This window comes from Pleurodeles waltl, chromosome 10, assembly GCF_031143425.1.
Source record: "Pleurodeles waltl isolate 20211129_DDA chromosome 10, aPleWal1.hap1.20221129, whole genome shotgun sequence".
NCBI lineage: Eukaryota > Metazoa > Chordata > Amphibia > Caudata > Salamandridae > Pleurodeles > Pleurodeles waltl.
This window is the reverse complement of record NC_090449.1, coordinates 181339407-181358221: the sequence shown is the minus strand read 5'-3', so window position 1 is coordinate 181358221 and position 18815 is coordinate 181339407. Positions and strand designations below refer to the sequence as shown.

The window sequence follows — 18815 nt, the reverse complement described above, 5'->3', positions numbered from 1 at the left end:
ACAGGTCACAGTGCAGGCACAGGCTCAGTGACATCATCCAGTGGCGTTGGTGAGACCAGGGCTGCGGTGTGCAGTGGGACCGCCCGATGTGCGGTGTCACCAGGTCACGGTGCTGGCAGCGGTGTCGTCATTGTTGAATCGCTGTTGTCAATAGGGCCAAGTCGGTGGTGTGGCACGGGACGGGCTCTGTGCAGTGTCCACGGGTCGCGCTGCAGACAAGGATGGCGGTTGACGACAGTGAAGGCGATGGAGCTGGTGTTGGTGGACCGTGGCTGCGATGCGGGACGGGACGGTGCTTTGTGTTCCTCACAAGCGCATTCCACTGGCCACGGTCAGGCAGGGGTGCCGGTGTCAGCAGGAGCAGCGGCGGCGGGGATGCCCAGGCTGCGGTGTGATCAAGTGATGCCGGAGTGTGGGGCCCCAGGTCACGGTGTGAGCAGAGGCAGCGTCAGATGATGGTGTTGGTGAGACAAGGGTTGTGGTGCGAAGCGAGGCAGTACAGCTCTGCGCGGTGTCGGCAGGTCACGAGCAGGCCAGCAGCATTGTTGACGTCATTGTTGCTTTTTCTTCTTGAACAGCACAAAACACACAGCTGCAAGTGCTGTAGGCAGATGAAACTGAAGTCTTTGATATCCCTGAGACTTCCAACAGGAGGCAAGCTCGACTCCATGCCTTTGGAGAACTTTCTCAAGCAGGATACACAGCAAAGTTCACCCTTTGCTCTCTTTTAAGGCAGAAACTGCAACTGCAGGCCAACCCAGCAAAGCAACACAGCAAAGCGGTAGTACTCGTCCTCCAGCTCTTCAGGTCTTCTCCTTGGGAGAGGTTTCTCTTCATTCCAGAAAGATTCCACCAGTCTGGGGTTTTGGGTCCAATACTTATACCCCTTTCTGCCTTTGAAGTTGGCAAACTTCAACAGAAAGTCTCAGTTGTTTACAAGATCTTTCCTTGTCCAGTTTAGGCCCCAGGCACACACCAGGGGGTTGGAGACTGCATTGTGTGAGGGCAGGCACAGTCCTTTCTGATGTAAGTGACCACTCCTCCCTCCACTTTATTTCAGATGGCTCATCAGGATATGCAGGCTACACCCCAGCTCCCCTCGTGTCACTAACTAGAGGAGAAGTGTAAACAGCCCAACTGTCTAACTGACCCAGACAGGGAATCCAGAAACAGGCAGAGTCACAGATTGGTTTAAGCAAGAAAATGTCTACTTTCTAAAAGTGGCATTTTCCAACTAACAATCTGAAAACCAACTTCTCTAAAAGATGTATTTTTAAATTGTGAGTTCAGAGATCCCAAACTCCATTATTCTATCTGCTCTCAAAGGGAATCTGCACTTTAAAGTTATTTAAAGCAGCCCCCATGTTAACCTATGGGAGAGATAGACCTTGCAATAGTGAAGATTGAATTTAGCAGTATTTCACTGTTGGACATGTAACACACATCAGTACATGTCCCACCTTTAACATACACTCCACCCTGCCCATGGGGTACCTGGGGCCTACCTTAGGGGTGCCTTACATGTAGTAAAAGGGAAGGTTTGGGCCTGGCAAGTGGGTGTATGTGCCAGGTCTAATTGACATTTTTAAACTGCACACACAGACACTGCAGTGGCAGGTTTGAGACCTGTTTATAGGGCTACTTATGTGGGTGGCACAATCAGTGCTGCAGCCCCCCTAGTAGCATTTGCCCTGGGAACATCTATTGCACTTTACTAGGGACTTACAAGTAAATCAAATATGCACATAATGGATGAACCAATCAACAGTACAATTTATATAGGGATCACTTGCACTTTAGCACTTATTAGCAAAGGTAAAGTGCACAGAGACAATATACCAGCAAAAACAGAGTCCAGTATACCATAAAAACAGGAGGTCAGAAGGCAAAAAGTCAGGGGAGACACGCCAAAAAGCTGCCAGGTATAACAGGCATGATAGCAAAAGCATGACTTACATTTCTTCTAGAAGCAAATCAATCCTCTTTATAATTCTTGGACTGGATGAGCTTCTTCAATTAATAATCTGAATGAGTACTCAGAATCTGACATTGAACTATTCACATTGTTTATATATCGAATTTGGTGAAAACAAACATCAGGACAATGAAGTTGTTGGCAAAAACGGATGAGTATAATTTTAGAAGTTTGGAAAAACTAGCTGAACATTTTATTTGAAATGTGTATGTGGATACATTTAAACTAGTTGTTTTTGGATGCCAACATGTCTTTGTATGAAGCAGGGGAGGGGTGGGGTCGAATGGTGTAGGTGTTAGACTTGACAGCCTAAGGGGGGTCACCCCTAACTTTTTGCCTGCCTCCCTCCACATTTTGGACACAGTTTTTGCTGGTTTTAGGACTCTGCACACTGTACCACTGCTAACCAGTGCTAAAGTGCCATGCTCTCTCCCTTAAAACATGATGACATTGGTTCATACCCAATTGGCTTATTTAATCTACTTTTAAGACCTGAGTAAAGTGCACTACATGTGCCCAGGACCTGTAGATCAAATGCTACTACTGGGCCTGCAGCACTGATTGTGCCACCCATATAAGTAGCCCCTTAACCATGTCTCAGGCCCGACATTGCAAGGCCTCTGTGTCCAGTTTCACCGCTAATTCTATTTGGCATTTAAAAGTACTTGCCAAACCTTAAACTCCCCTTTTTCTACATATAAGTCACTCCTAAGGTAGGCCCTAGGTAACCCATAGGCCAGGGTGCTAGGTAGGGAAAAGGCAGGACATGTACTTGTGTAGTTTATATGTCCTGGTAGTGTAAAACTCCTAAATTTGTTTTACACTGCTGTGAGGACTGCTCCATTCATAGGCTAACATTGGGGCTACCCTCATATACTGTTTGAGTGGTAGATTCTGATCTGAAAGGAATAACAAGGTAATATTTAGTATGGCCAGGATGATAATACAACATCCTGCTGACTGGTGAAGTTGGATTTAATATTACTATTTGAAAAATTGCACTTTTAGAAAGTGAGCATTTCTCTGCACTTAGGGCCAGATGTAGGTAGGTATAAAATTGCGACTTGCAATTTGCGAGTCATAGCGACTCGCAAATTGCAACTCGCAATAAGAAATGCAGAAAGGTGTCTCAGACACATTCTGCGACTCGCTATGGGGTCGCAAAGACCCACCTCATGAATATTCATGAGGTGGGTCGCAGTTTGCGACCCCATAGCAAGTCCATGCACTCACAGGGATGGTGGCCTGCTAAAGGAAAGCGAGCTGCAAAAAGAAAAACATCCGAAACCATAGGACCACTGCCTGCTCTGAAAAATAAAATTGGGGGGGCATTCACAAAGGGGAAGGGGTCACATGGGGACCCCTTCCATTTTGCGAATGTGTTACCATCCACTTCAAGTGGATGGTAACTGCAAGTTGGTTTGCGACCGCATTCGCGGTCACAAACAACTCAGCATGGCGATGCGGTCGCAAATAGGAAGGGAACACCCCTTCCTATTTGCGAGTCGCAGCCTCAAATTGCGAGTCGGTACCGACTCGCAATTTGAGGTTGTGCAACGCGTTAGGCCTTTTGCGCGTCGCAAACTGCGTTTTTCGCAGTTTGCAAAGCGCTAAAGGCTACCTACATCTGGCCCTTAAATCCTTCTGTGCCTTACAATACACGTCTGGCTGGGTTAGTTGACAGCACCCTTGTGCATTTCACTCAGACAACCCCAAACACAGGATGATCAGTCACACCTGCACACATCTGCATTCTGAATGGGTCTTCTTGGACTGGGAGGGTGGAGGGCCTGACACTTACATGTCAAAGGACAGTGGCCTGCCCTCATACAATGGACTGCCAAACCCCCTACCTGGATCCAGGCAGACAGGACGGAACTGAAATGGAACCTTGTGCACTTCTAAGCCACCCTTTGAAGTCTCCCCCAAAGGCACATTTGGGTATTTAAACAGGGCCTCTGACCCTACCAACTGCCTGGCTGCCCGAAGGACTCACCTGGCTGCTTTGCTGAAAAGGACTGCTGCCTTGCTGTTGCCCTGCTGCCTTTCTGCCCCCTGGCTCTGCTGTGAAGTGCTCTCCAAGGGTTTAGCATGAGCTTGCCTCCTATTTTCTGAAATCTCAGGGCCAAAAAGACTTCATCTCTGCAAAGAACCCCTTGTGTGGTGAAATTTCAACGCACAGCCTGCCAGAAATGATGCACAGCCTGCATCGCGGTGAGAAAATCACTGCACGCCAAACCGGAACGACGCAGCCCGGCTCCCTGAGTGGAGATAGATACAGCGCCAGCGTTGCTACCAGAACTTCAATTACACAGCCCACTGGATCAGCGCATAGCCGAGCCGAAACAATGTAGCCTGGCTTCCTGCGAGAAGAATCGACGCAGCGCCTGCCGTGAGACAGAAATTTCCCTGCATCGCTCACCGGATCTATGCAGCTCCTGTGACTTCATCCTGCATGCCCAGGCTTTCTCCGCATCGTCCCCGGGGCGTCCAAATACCCCGCAACCCGAAGAGGATCCAAGTCTGCATAGCCCTGGCTACGGGAAAATCACTGATGCATCGTCTGTGTACGCCAGGAGAAACAGACGCACACCTCCCTGTTTTCCACGCATCTCCTCCTCTGCGGTCCCTTGCGGATAATTTAGACGTAAACCAGGTACTTTCTGCCTGCAACAGACACATTGCTTTTAAGAACTAAAGACTCTTTTTATCATTTTCTAAAGTGATATTTCAAGTGTGCTTATCAAATCTTGATCGTTTGACCTGCATTTAATCAGATAAATATTCTATATTTTTCTAAACCTGTGTGGGGTATTTTAGTGGTGTTTATACTGTATTATTGCATGATTGTTTGCATAAATACTTTACACATTACCTTCTAAGTTAAGCCTGACTGCTCAGTGCCAAGCTACCAGAGGGTGGGCACAGGATAATTTGGAGTGTGTGTGACTTACCCTGACTAGAGTGAGGGTCCTTATTTGGGCAGGGGGTAACCTGACTGCCAACCAAAGACCCCATTTCTAACAGTAGGATAATGGGCAATGGGTTGAAAACGATAGGATATAGCATAAATTATTTGGAAATGTGAGGCAAACTACAATCGCTGTGGACAATAAGATAGTGGTCTCACTAGTGAGCATGTGACCGTCTGCTAGATAGTGCATAGTAGATAGAAAGTAAAAGTACTGTGCTTTCAAGACGATTTATGCCGGTGTATATGTTTGTTCAAGAAAATAGAGAAAAGGGCAGACATCCCAGGCGTAAACAATAACATTTTGGATGCTCACCCTTTGTCAGGAATAGAACCATGCACGGTCCAGGTCCCGCCCGAAACTCCGCTGCGCGGCTCTGTGGTGCTTTCTGCGCACCACTTGTCATCCCCTCTTGCTCCAAAGGTGGCCATCAACGTTGTCTGCCCTGTGGCAAAGCTCAAAAAGCTGCAGGTTCAGGTCATTGGTGGACAAGATGCCCTTATCAGTGCTATTCCATGAAGGGACTACAATTCCCATGTTTTTAGAGGCAGCAGCCATCTTGGGGTGTGGCAGGCCTATAAAGCCCAGCCAAACCCAAGCACGTTGCTCACTATTTTGAAGACTTCAATGCAGCCAGACCTCGTGGGGATTTCTCTGGAGAAGAGCAGAGTTCCTGAATGGCAGAGTGTCATCCAACCGAAGTATCCTTGTTTCCATGGTGCATTCAAAAACGAGTAGGTCGTACTCGTAGCGGTAAGGCCTTGCTGAATCCAAGTTTGAAGGAAGTCGTTAATTCCAAAAGGTAAAGCGCCCCTTAGCATAATGAGCAAAGCGTTTCAGGCCACGCGGGTAAAGCGCCCCGGGCACGACATTTAAAGCGCTTCAGTTCACAGGAGTAAAGCGCACTTGGCATGGTATTCAAAAAGCTTCAGTTCACAGGAGTAAAGCGCACCTGGCATGGTATTCAAAGCGCTTCAGTTCACAGGAGTAAATCACATTTGGCATGGTATTCAAAGTGTTTCAGTTCACAGGAGTAAAGCACACTTGGCATGGTATTCAAAGCGCTTCAGTTCACAGGAGTAAAGGGCACTTGGCATTGTATTCAAAGTGCTTCAGTTCACAGGAGTAAAGTGCATTTGGCATGGTATTAAAAACTCTTCAGTTCACAGGAGTAAGGCGTACTTGGCACAGGATTCAAAGCGCTTCAGTTCACAGGAGTAAAGTGCCCTTGGCACGACATTTAAAGCGCTTCAGTTCACAGGAGTAAAGCGCACTTGGCATGGTATTCAAAGCGCTTCAGTTCACAGGAGTAAAGCGCACTTGGCACGACAGTCAACGCGATTCAGTTCATTGGAAGTAAAGCGCCCTTCGCACAGCAATCAAAGCGCTTCAGTTCATATGAGTAAAGCGCCCTTGGTCAAATAATCAAGGCACTTCAGTTTACATAAGTAAAACTTTCAGGCCTAGGTGGCAAATGTGAAAACATCTCAAAGATAAGCAAATCATAGTTTCATCGTTTTTGGAACCATAATATGTGAGAGACATATTTAAGCCTTTGATGATATGTGAGATACATATTTAATTTCTAGACTGAGTCCAAACGTTTTATGTTTATGAATGCATAGTAGTTGCATGATTGATGTTCAGAGTATGTCCAAGGTCCAAGCTCTTGCCTTCTCAAGGTTCAGAGGTCTCAGTTCGTTTTTGTTCTATGATTCAGAGAAGGGCCACGCCCAGTTTTGTTTAATGCTCACGACATCCTGAAGTATCATGATTTTACTAATTGTTCTTCTTCCATGATTCAGAGAAGGGCCACGCCCAGTTTTGTTTAATGCTCCCGCCATCCTGAAGTATCATGATTTTGCTAATTGTTCTTATTCCATGATTCAGGGAAGAGCCACGCCCAGTTTTGTTTAATGCTTATGACATCCTGAAGTATCATGACTTTACCAATTGTTCTTGATCCATGATTCAGAGAAGGGCACGCCCAGTTTTGGCTAATGCTCATGACATCCTGAAGTATCATGATTCTACCAACTCTTGCACCCACGTAGACGCCTTTGTTTATTCCATACGGGTCTCAACTCTTGCATCCACGGAGACGCCTTTGTCTATTCCATAAGGGTCTCAACACTAGCATTAACGGAGACGCCTTAGTCTTTTCCATAAGGGTCTCAACACTTGCATTCACGGAGAAGCCTTTGTCTATTTCATAAGGGTCTCAACACTTGCATCCACGGAGACGCCTTTGTCTATTCCATAAGGGTCTCAACACTAGCATTCACTGAGACGCCTTTGTCTATTCCATAAGGGTCTCAACTCTTGCACACATGGAGACATCTTTGTCTATTGCATAAGGGCCTCAACACTTGCATTCACAGAGACGCTTTTTGTGAATATTCCATAGGGTCTCAACTCCTGCATTCACGGAGACACCTTTGTCTATTCCATAAGGGTCTCAACTCTTGCATCCACGGAGACGCCTTTGTCTATTCCATAAGGGTCTCAACTCTTGCATTCACGGAGACGCCTTTGTTTATTCCATAAGGGTCTCAACTCTTGCATCCATGGAGACGCCTTTGTTTATTCCATAAGGGTCTCAACTCTTGCACACACGGAGACGCCTTTGTCTATTCCATAAGGGTCTCAACACTTGCATCCACAGAGAAGCCTTTGTCAATTCCATAAGGGTCTCAACACCTGCATTCACGGAGACGCCTTTGTCTATTCCATAAGGGTCTCAACTCTTGCATTCACGGAGACGCCTTTGTCTATTCCATGAGGGTCTCAACACTTGCATCCACCGAGACACCTTTGTTTATTCCATAAGGGTCTCAACTCTTGCACACATGGAGACGCCTTTGTTTATTCCATAAGGGTCTCAACACTTGCATCCACGGAGACGCCTTTGTCTATTCCAGAAGGGTCTCAACTCTTGCACACACGGAGATGCCTTTGTTTATTCCATAAGGGTCTCAACTCTTGCATCCCCTAAGACACCTTTGTTTATTCCATAAGGGTCTCAACACTTGCATTCACAGAGACGCCTTTGTCTAAATGTATAATTGAATGTTAATGCTGTTATGAACAAGTATATACATACATGCTTAACCATTTTTCCTTTTCAGATCTCTCTCCCTGCTGTTCCCAACCCTAATTCTCTTCCCCCCGACTGGCTTCACCATAACTCTGTGATATAATAGCTTTCTGAGTTGGTGACGCCGGAAGGTGGGCCTGTTGTTCGGCGGCGTGCAGATCCCGAGGAAAGGACACTGTGACACCCTTGTTCATAGTGAATAAGGTCCTGTGAGTTGAATCCAGAAGCAGAGATCTGTTTGACCCTGATAAATATCAGAACTGTACACATAGCATCAGGACAGATGATGTGTCTTACACAATGTATACATACAAAACAAGACAATGAAATAGCAGAACCACATTTTGAAGAAATAAACACGTTTAGAAAAAACCCTAATTGTGTACCTGAAAATGCACCTCTCGGTAAATGCTGTGGGCCAGATGTACTATGAGATTTTGCAGATTCAGCCCCTACGGGTCACAAAATCACAGGCTTTGCAATTGTACAATTCCATTTCCCAATGTATTAACCCCATTTTACCACAAAGTAAAATGGGATTTACAAGCCTAATGAAATTGCAATTTTGAAGGGGCATTTTTGGTCATTCCTTTTAAAATTGTCAGAAAAGTATGTGTCGGTTGTTGCCACAAACCATTGACCACTTACACTGGGGTATATCTGAAAAAATGTTTAAGCACTCATATTTCCTAGGGATGCTTTAAAAAAGGTTTCCACTGTCAAATGCAGTCACTGGGCTGATGGTCTGTCGTGTCTTGCAGGCCACCAACCCAGCGATTCAAGCTAGTCTGTATAAGGAATATTAACCACAGGTCTTTCTACGACCCCCTGTGAGTACCTATTTTGTAAAATTAGCTTTAAGTACTTGGGTCTGTTCACAAAATCAGCTTGGATTCTCAAAAGGTTGGTGTGTAATTTATAAACGCTTTTTGTGAATTCAATCTTAGTACATCTGCTGCCTAGCCTTTTTGACATAGACAATTTAACTTTAATCTGCAGTTCTGGAGGGAAGCAATTTAATTAATGGAAGTTGCATTAAAAGTTTGGTCATAGATAAATTGAGAAACTCACATCACTACGAAGGAACGATGTAGGTGATACAACCCATTGCATATGCTTGAACCTAGATTCAAACTGAACCGTGCCACTGTTCTAATGGTGCTCTGAAGAATGTAACTTTATCGGACTTACCAGAACACTCGGCAACACAAGTGGCTTTCTGCCCCGAATCCTCGGCTTTACCTGGAAAAACAAATACAGACTAATTGACACAGGCCCAGGGATCCATTTAAAATACAAAAGCTTGTGTTCTGCTGTATTCTCACCAAATGAGAATTTGAAAAACATGGTAAAATACTTACACAATTACCACCTTAATTATCCATCATTATTTACTCTATTATTTATTGTGCCAAATTAGAGTAAATTCATTCTACCGTCCCAACGCAGTCTACAGAAAACAGAACACATTATGGATATGGTGAGAAGAGAAATCGTACATGTAAGTCATGTATAAAACCTAGTCCTCAATGGCTGAAGTCAAACCTTGTGGGCGGAGCCAGGCGGTCTGAACGAATCATTGCCACACTTCAGGGTTTGCATTAGCTTCCCTTCGAAACTATCCTGAATTTGAATGATTGACCTTCAGAGCGACATCCTTTGAAATTTGGTGTACTATGCGGAAGCTGAAAGTCTTAAGTGATGTATGGTCAACCTGGAATGGTTCTATTTTAAGGCTAGACAATCTAACGCATCAACAAGGCAAAAAATGAATCACTCCTTTTCTCATTTGGTTAATGTTTACTTATCAGTACCAGTACGTTGTTTTTTAAATTATCGTTAGCCTTTTATAAGGAACCTGCAGGTTTGCCATTCACATCTTATTTGGATAACTTTGTGACTTTTAACTTCTTCGTTATGATGGAATGAACGTTTAAATCTTCATTTTGTTTTTTGTATTGTGTGAGTGAAATACACTTTTACATTCACAGCATGTTTATGAATACTGTGTAGCATGTGTTCCTTTATACTTTATGGAGTTTTTTTTTTATCCCTGGCAAGAGCACAGATAGGGAGGAGGGCATGAGCACTGTATGGCAATTTTTCAGTCCCAGCACCCTGTCTTTCCCTTTCAATAATTTGCTTTAGACTTCACGGTGCAGTTGTGTGGTTGAGAACAGAATGGAATACGAGATACCCAAGGCTACACTAATGTATATGCATTCTTACATGCTTTACCGTGGGCTCCTTGAAAGAATGGTGCTCGTTTCCTTTAATTTCCTATAATACATTTATTTGATTTGAAAGATCAGAACACAGCAATTTGTGGGGCGCTAGTGTTCAGAAACGGAGGTGGTGTGCAAAATGTAATCATGTTTATGAAGTGTGTGCATAACTCCAAAAATCTCGTTGAAACTGTTCTTAAAACATGAATAGCGAAAAGTTTTTTCTCTTATTATTATAGTAGCTCTATTTGTTAATAGCCCATATCAAAACGGCCTCCCTGAAACAATTTTTTCAAACTTGCATGTTAATATTTGGAACACGTTCATGGTGTCTCCGTTTTCACAGGCGGGAGAAAAGCTAAAGCGTGATTTTTAAGCAGGGACCAAGCGAGAAAATGCATAGGGCCCGTCTACAAAGCATACATCAGTATCATCTTAAACAACTCTCGTGGAACTAGCAGATGGATAAATTGCAGAAAACTTGTCATTTCAATTTCTGAATTTCTGATACATAGGTCCAAAAATGAGCTATTAGGCAGCGAGATAAACAAGCATTTTTGTTTACTGTCAATAGCATGACGGTAAAATTAAGTACTCATTATTTGAAGCGTCACTGGGCTGGATAGGTGTGAACATGTCATTTGTCAGACAGCCAGGTAAATGGTATGTAGTCAGCTAGTGCATATGTAGTGGCAAACTGTGCAATGAGCAGTCGGCTGCCTAGCAGTGTGTGGGTGTTAGCACTGAAATAGCAGATGTTGCTGCAGGTTTGAGGGATAACCGCAGAGTTACGCATGGTTCTAGGCATAATGATGGCGAGCGCGGTTGCAGGGTACAGAGCCATAAGGCACATTGTCTGTGAATCCGAACACAGGAAAGTCAAGGGGTGCTACTTATCATGGGGTAAATACTTACAACCTTCCCCAGAGAGATAAAAGAAAAGCACCAGACACAGGAGCTGCATGGGAACAGACAAAATGTATTTGCAGGTATCAAGGCTTGCCGGCCAGCAAGGGAGAAGGAGGTATATATATATGTATATCTCTCATGAAACCTAACAATAAAGCTCACAGCTTTGGATGGCCTTCCCTGGTGCTGAGATAGAATGCATATAGTGCCACACAGATACACATTTAAGATGAAATTAATATTTAAACAAATACACAATGGTATAGTAGTACTGAATGCATCTATATGCTATTTGTCAATAGCCATTAACTTGAAAAAAAAATAGGCTCTTCAACCAACCTGTTGGTATCCAGGACCATTCCCCTGAATCAGTCCTTTTCTTTGCTACCCTGAATATTTCCACTTTTATTCACAAAACAGCAGCAAGAGGAATTCAGTAGAACACACAGTCCCCCTTGTTGCAATGTTAGGTCAAGTGTAATTCATGTTAAATAGTCATGGTAGCTACAGAATTAATTTCCGCCTGCAACTCTTGAAGTGCATCTCTTGTTGCATTGAATGCTATGGCTAACTCAGAAGGCATGTTAACAAGGGCCAGTTCTAAATCATATACACCATATTTGGGAATTAATACACGCATTAGCTCAACAGTCTCCAGAATTAGGCCATGTAAATCTCTTTTATACCTATGAGTGAAACTCCCCAAATTTAAAGGATCATGTGCTGCAGTACTCTGTATAATGGAAATGTTTGATGTAAGATAAGAAATAGTACACATACCTTCCCTGTGACAGGGAAGCACCTTGTGTGCCATTGTGCCACAAATGAAATACATACCTCCCTGTAACTGTGTGGCCTACATGTGATATTTACGAAGAGGAAGGCCTACTTCCATAGGGAAGGTGTTCTGAAACTGATCGCATCATTTGTAATCAATCTAAGCTGAATTTATAAGTGTAACACTGGCCCATGGTGCCATGTAAGAGCAGCGAGCTGACCATAAGGGATATTCTAATGTTTTAGAAGTCACCTTTAGTGCTGTAGCGTAATAATTTCCTCACTCAATTGATTGACCAATGTCTCCCCTTCTACTGTGATGTTGAAGTAATGTAATGTATAGTTGACTTGTTTCCCTTGCACCTCAGCAGTCCAGTTCCTACTCATTAACTGTCTGTCCCTCATATTCCAATTACCCTTAGTATAATCAAATTCCAATATGTTAGGACACTTGCTACTTTATTAATATCCTAATTATTGAGAAGCTGGGTTGCATCCTGAAACCTGATTCTTAATACATACAGAATACATAATGATTGTCCTCTGCATTTTGTTCCACCACAGGTGACACTTGGAACTGGGCCTGAATATTTGGCAGTAAGGTGCATTGTGGGTACTAATCTATCCTTCCTTCTCCAACATCTCAAGTTACATTTGATATAAGGCATCCTTTCCCTTGTTCATAATTCTGTATAGGCTCAGGTGCCTTATTTAGTCCAAAAGGGGTGCTGTGGTGTCTGGATAACCCTCTACAAATCCAGTAATCTCCAAGATGTAAAACTTGGGCTACTTTCTCATGCACTGATATGAGGGGATTTCTGGTGGTGGTTGTAACACAGATAGCACACACATAATTAATGGACTAAAAAATATTGTTTGTACTACGCAATGTTTTTTTTCTTCGAAATTGTTAAATATTTCTATGTAATTTCTTTATGTCACTCAGTTTCAGGACACTCTAAGTGTCAGCAATGCAAAGGCGGTGTGCTGTCATCTGCTTCTCCTCCTGGTACACGGTCGTCTTGTTCAGGGGCGGTTTCACAGACCTGCCCTGCGGTGTCCTTTTCAGTCTATTTTTCTGCAGGTGTAGACCATTCACATTTCTTCGAGACTTTTGTGCGTGCTTCATTCAACAGCATCAGCTGGTGTCACCATCCCTGTGGCACTTGGTGAAGGGCCCTCAGGATGGCTCCTGGAAATGGTCAAGTCTGTGTTCCTCTTTACCAATACGCCGTGCAGCTCATTTGATGGCAGATGTTCATCAGTTACTGGAGCTTCCATCTCAGGCGCTTTGGGCGCAGCTCTGCATCTTGTCCCACGAATCCACTCAGGATGTCCATCTATTTTGACTGCAGTCCACATCAATAGGAGCACGAGGTGGGGGTCCCGTCCTCTTAGATGTAAGAGAAACATCTTTACTTTTTGCCACCACTACCATGTCTCCAGCTTTAAAAGGGTGTGTGGGATCTGAGGATGGACGGAGCAAAGCTTCCTTTACCTGGAGATGCTGACGCATCAAGACTGCTCACAACTGTACATCGCAGTCAGAAATGTTTCCATCAGTCCAGAGTAGTGCTGCTTGGGATGCTGTGAGAGGCAATCTCACCCCCATCGACATAGGCCACCCTATCAGTACCTCATGGGGGGGACAAAAGAGTTGTTCTGGATGGTGTCACCTTTATGGTATGCAGCACTAAAGGCAGAGCATCAGGCCATTTAAAGCCTGTTGCATCAGTAGTCTTTACTAATCTATTTCGTTTGGTGGAGTTCATCCATTACACTTGGCGTAAGCCTTGTGGGTGGTAAGGGGCATGGAGTTTCCATTCTATTCCCAAATAGTCACACATTCTTTGCACAACTGCAGTCACAAACTCATCCCTTCTGTTGCTATTTATGGACTGGGGGACCCCCAAACCTGGGTATGATGTCTCTCATCAAGCATCGCACAACAGTTACTGCATCATTCTTTCTTGTGGGAGACACTTCCACCCATTTTGGAAACCGATCCACTCACACACAAGCAAATATTTTAATCGCTATCCTCAGGGATAGCAGTATTGCTTTTAACAAGTTCATTACTAAAGGGCCATTTTGATTGAAATGCCCTGCTGCTGTTATGAAATCACGATATTGCCACAGTTGGCCAAAATCATGGACAACTCCAAAAGCATAACTCAAGTCAGTGTAGGATGCATGCTCAGCTAGGATGCATGCTCTTGTTACAGCATACAGCTTAGCTTGCTGGGCCGACGTGCAAGGTGGCAGATCTGCGCTTTCGACTATGGTGTCAACTGTTGTAATAGTATACCCTGCTCTGTAGTCAGTGTAGGTTACTCTGCTGGAGGAATCATCAGTGTACCACTCATAGTCTGCCTTTTCTAATGGTGTCTGCTGTAAATCTGTTTTTTGTGTGGTGCATGTGTCTACAACCTCACTACAGTCATGGTCCGGGGTCTCCTCAGAATCACCTTTTGCAGGTAATAATGGTGCCAACTTAACAGATGGGCATCTTTTAATGGTAATATTGGTGTTAGACAGCAATATGACATCATAACCTGTGCACCTGGCAGCCGAAAAGGGTTGTGTTGCTACAGTGGCACATAAACAATACAACGATGGTCCAACACAATGGGAGCCATCCTCTCTACCATCACAGCTGCTGCAGCCACCACTCTCAAACAAGCTGGATGCCCAGTCACTGCTGAAGCTGGAGGCAAAGCCACAGAGTAGTATGCCAGTGGTCTTTTTCCAGAGGCATGCTGTTGTGTCAGCACACCATTTGTAATGCCATTTTGTTCTGACACATAGAGATGGAAGGGCAGTTTGTAATCAAGCAGCCCCAATGCTGGCAAAGTACACAATGTCTCTTTCAGTTTCTTGAAACAGTCTGCAAGTTCATTAGTTCATACAATGCTTCTCGATGAATCTTTTAGTGTATTTTGTCACAAGATGGCATCATAGGATCTGTACTGAGATATCCACTGGCAGAAGTAGTTCATCATCCCCAGGAAGGGCATCGTTCCTTTCTTGGTGGAAGGAGGCTGCATCCTCTGAATCATTTTTATTCTGCCAGGTGATATGCAGTGTGTACCCTTGGATACCTCATAGCCTAGGTAAGTCACCACTCTTTGGCAGCACTGGAATTTGGCTTTGTATTTTATGTCCTGGAGGTGGTTTAGCAGAGCTACACTGTCTGTTTCACTGGCTTCTAGTGATTGTTTTTAGACACCTGTAAATCCATATTCCCTTCAAGCTTGTCAAAACATGCAGTCCTGTACTTCATGAGCATTCCAAAAGTCCAACACCATCCTTCACCACCCCCAACACAGACACAACTCCTAATCGAAATGTAAAATCTTAAATTTTTGGTAAGTCCTGAAGCGTTTGACCATGGGCCCTAAATCTTTAGTGTAGAAATCTGGTGCTCCAGCTATATACATGTGTGGTTCTGTAGATGGCACTTGAAATAACCTTTCTTCCTGTGGTCCTAAATCAACGCTCACTACACACCCTTCCTTAACCACATACAAAGTATCCTCAAGTAACTCAATCGTCCAGCACAAATGTTTGTGAGCCATGTAAGCATACCATTCAGGCACTGGCCTTTCAACAATGCTGCGTACAGTGTACAGGCCCTGATTCTAATGTCAACTGCATTAAATGAGTGACCAATTCACTATCAATTTCAGGGCTGTAGTTAAACAGTACTTCAAACATGTTATTATAGCAATCTCCCTGTGATGTAGTTCATCAATATCGTGTTCATTGATGTATAGTTGAAGAGAGAGAGAAGACTGGTTGAGCACATAACACAGAAACCTGATTTAATTACAAGCATTCAGCACTTTATTTGCCAATTCTAACCCATCTTCAGGCACTTGTAAGTAAATTCCATTTTGTAAAAAATATAATGTTGCACGCAATTTACAGAGGAGGTCTCTCCCCAGCAAATTGATAGGCGCATCTGGTGATAAAAAGAACTGATGGTTCATTTTGTAGTCATCAACTGATATTGGTAGGGGTTCTGTTAATTCTTCATGCATCAGCCTCCCATTTTCAGCCAGAGCGGTCACTTTTTTGCCACTGCTCGGGCCTAACTTGTTTCTTGCCGCTGATAGGGTCACATCACTGTCAATCAAAAAATCGATCTCTTTACTGCCTACCCTAATTGAAAACATGAGATTCTCCGCTGTCTCTCTCTTCATGTTGTCTTATGCTGATCCTTGTGATCCACAGAAAGGACTCCACAATGGGTGCAGTGTCTGCTGGATGCCTCTGGGCATAGGGGGTGCTGATGGCTTGAGCTCATCCCTATCAACCCTGTCATTCCTGTTGTTTCTGTGATTTCTATAATTCCAATGATTTCTCTAATTTCTCTTATTTCCCCATGTTTCTTTCCTATTATCTCTCTTCCTACAATTTCAACAATTTCGGCCCCAGTGCCCTTAATTTCAGCAAACATAACACTAATCCCTACTCCTGTCTCTTCCCTGGTACCCTTGCCCTTCATCTTGTTTATGTTGCGCCCCTGATAGTACATGATCTCTGGGATCCGCTCTCCTCGCACTTGCTGCAGCATCCTCCCATTGTCAGTTTTAGCTGTGTCAAGGGGTCGGGCAGAGCTCACAGAGTTCAACTCCATGTAGTTAGCTAAAAACACAAGCTGCGGAGTGCTGCCTGCCCTACCACCCTGGATAGAATGTACCCAATCTCAGAAGTTTAGCACTTCCGAGATCTGGTGCATTTAGGTCAGGGCTCTAGGCAGCAAAAGCTTCCAGCCTCTGACACAGCCAACCAGTCTGGAGCCCTCTGCTTTTAACCACACCTGCACAATTCCCTTCACCAAAGCCTTCCTTGGCAAACTCGCTACAGAGGGACACGCACACCCCTTGTCTTGCACCAGCCTTGCAATCGCTTCCTCAGCACTTACAGACAGCCTCAGACTGCCCTTTCTGTAGGGCCCAGTATTAGGTCAGCTGGCACCTACCCGGTCTCCAGCTCTCCCTGCTGGCCTCAGCACCATACCACGAACACCACTTCCTTTCTTCGGGACTCTGGGGAGACAGGATCTTTTCAAGTGGAGCTCTGGCCGCAAGTTTCTTTTTTTCCCAGCACAGAGAGGCATCTCCCCACCCTGTCACATATGCAAATAATGTCCAGGCCCAGTGCCCTCACCCCCTTGCCCATAGATGAGAGGCACAGGGAGTGGGGGCACTAGACCTGGACATTATTGCATATGTGGCGGGGTGGGGGGGGTCTGTACTCAGAAAACAATGACTATTTCAGTCAGAGCTCCATGGAAAAGAACTTGTCTCTCCCGACTCTCAGAAAAAGTTCAGGGAGTCTGCGGAGACAGATTCTTTTCCGTGGAGCTCTGCCTGAAAGTTTCCTTTTTTCCAAGCACAGACCCCCATCATGTACAAATAATGTCCTGGCCCAGTGCTGGTCCCCGTGTGCACAGAGGAGAGAAATCGAAATGAGGGTCTGACTGCTGCCTGAGTGCGGGGTCCCCATTACCAGCGGCCTTGCTCTCTGCTTCCCTCTGCACCCTAATCTATGATGTAAAACAGGATAAAGCGATACTCATCTAATGGCCGAACTGCGCAACCAGAAAACCTGGGATGAATCGCAGCTTCTATATTTAACCAAAATTGTGTAATCTACGGAAATTACCTTATTCATCCTATACCTTTGCACTTTGAAGCACCTTGAAATGCATCCGTTTAGGATTTTAGTGGCACAAAATTCTCACTTGACTATAATTTAGCTCCATCTATATTATAAATGTATGTCACATCTAGGGTGCGCTTTACAACTGACTTGTCTCTTGGTTCACTAATGGCATTGTGTTAGGTGGTGCGTCCGTGGTCAATCACAGGAATTCACAATGTTAGATGATGGGACATACTATATTGTTGCTTGTGTGTTGGTTTTCAGTCATTTATGTTCATGGCAGTCACTGCAATCAAGGTTTATCCCTGACAAAGAGGCCATGTTGAATCAGCTTCATTATTATGAGAGATCTTGTATAAGTTCAACACACTTCCAACAATGTACACAACCATGTTACAATGTACAGTGGAGACTCATCCGGGCTGGAATACACAGCACTTTGGAAACCTGCATACAGTTTTATATTCAGCCCACACTTTATGCCCAGCTACTGGTGAGAATTCTTAACCCTTTTCCTTGGGAAATGCCCATATTAACGGTGACCATGAACAAGGTGGCAACAAGAAGTGACACCATAATACTAAGTCATGCTCTTGTCCCAGCTGCTGTGGCCATCCCTTAGCTCCCCCAGCTTAGCTCACACACCAGCAAGTAGGCTACCCTGGTCCTGAGGAATAAGCATATCAGGTAAAAAGCATATTCATGCTCTGGAATGGCCATTGCTGGCACCACCTGTGTACTCCACTCAGATTTATGTGCAGTGTTCCTGTTAAAATTCAGAACCCTCTACAGTTAGAATCCATGTATCTTCATTTGCAGAACCATTACTTGAATCCATTAAAAAAAGCATGTGATTCACAGCTTTTACAGGACCCTTACCTCCACCATCTGCAATGACTTTCTAAACAACAAAATGAATACTTTTTCACGTTCTTGTTTTTCAGAGGCTCCCCAAAGCTGTATGCATTTTATTAAGTAGTCCATTTTTAAGTGCTCTCCTTCCTCTGTAATTAGAAATGGGCAGAAGGAGTAGGACGTTATTTCTCAAGAGACTGCTGCTGACCCTGATGCCACTGGCCACAGGTAATGAAAATGCATGACATGTTATCCCTAGCCCACTTCTGGACATTACACATTTCACACTCTAGGGGTACTAGCAGCAACACCAACATAGTGTCGTCAGCCAC

At 44.4% G+C, this 18815-nt stretch overlaps 1 protein-coding gene across 4 annotated transcripts in view; it reads right to left on the bottom strand.

Moving 5' to 3' along the window:
- The window catches only part of LOC138261322 (uncharacterized), an 888401-nt gene that overhangs the window by 833408 nt on the left and 36178 nt on the right, over window positions 1-18815 (bottom strand). For 3 of the 4 annotated variants that reach the window (XR_011199068.1, XM_069210158.1, XM_069210160.1), the window contains exon 2: window positions 9236-9286. Coding sequence is in view for 3 of the 4 variants with exons in the window: in XM_069210158.1 (XP_069066259.1) it covers window positions 9236-9286 (51 nt within the window). In the remaining variant the exon portion in view is untranslated. Of the gene's footprint in view, window positions 1-4397; window positions 4595-9235; window positions 9287-18815 lie in introns of those variants that run through there. The other variant, XM_069210159.1, reaches the window with a different exon arrangement.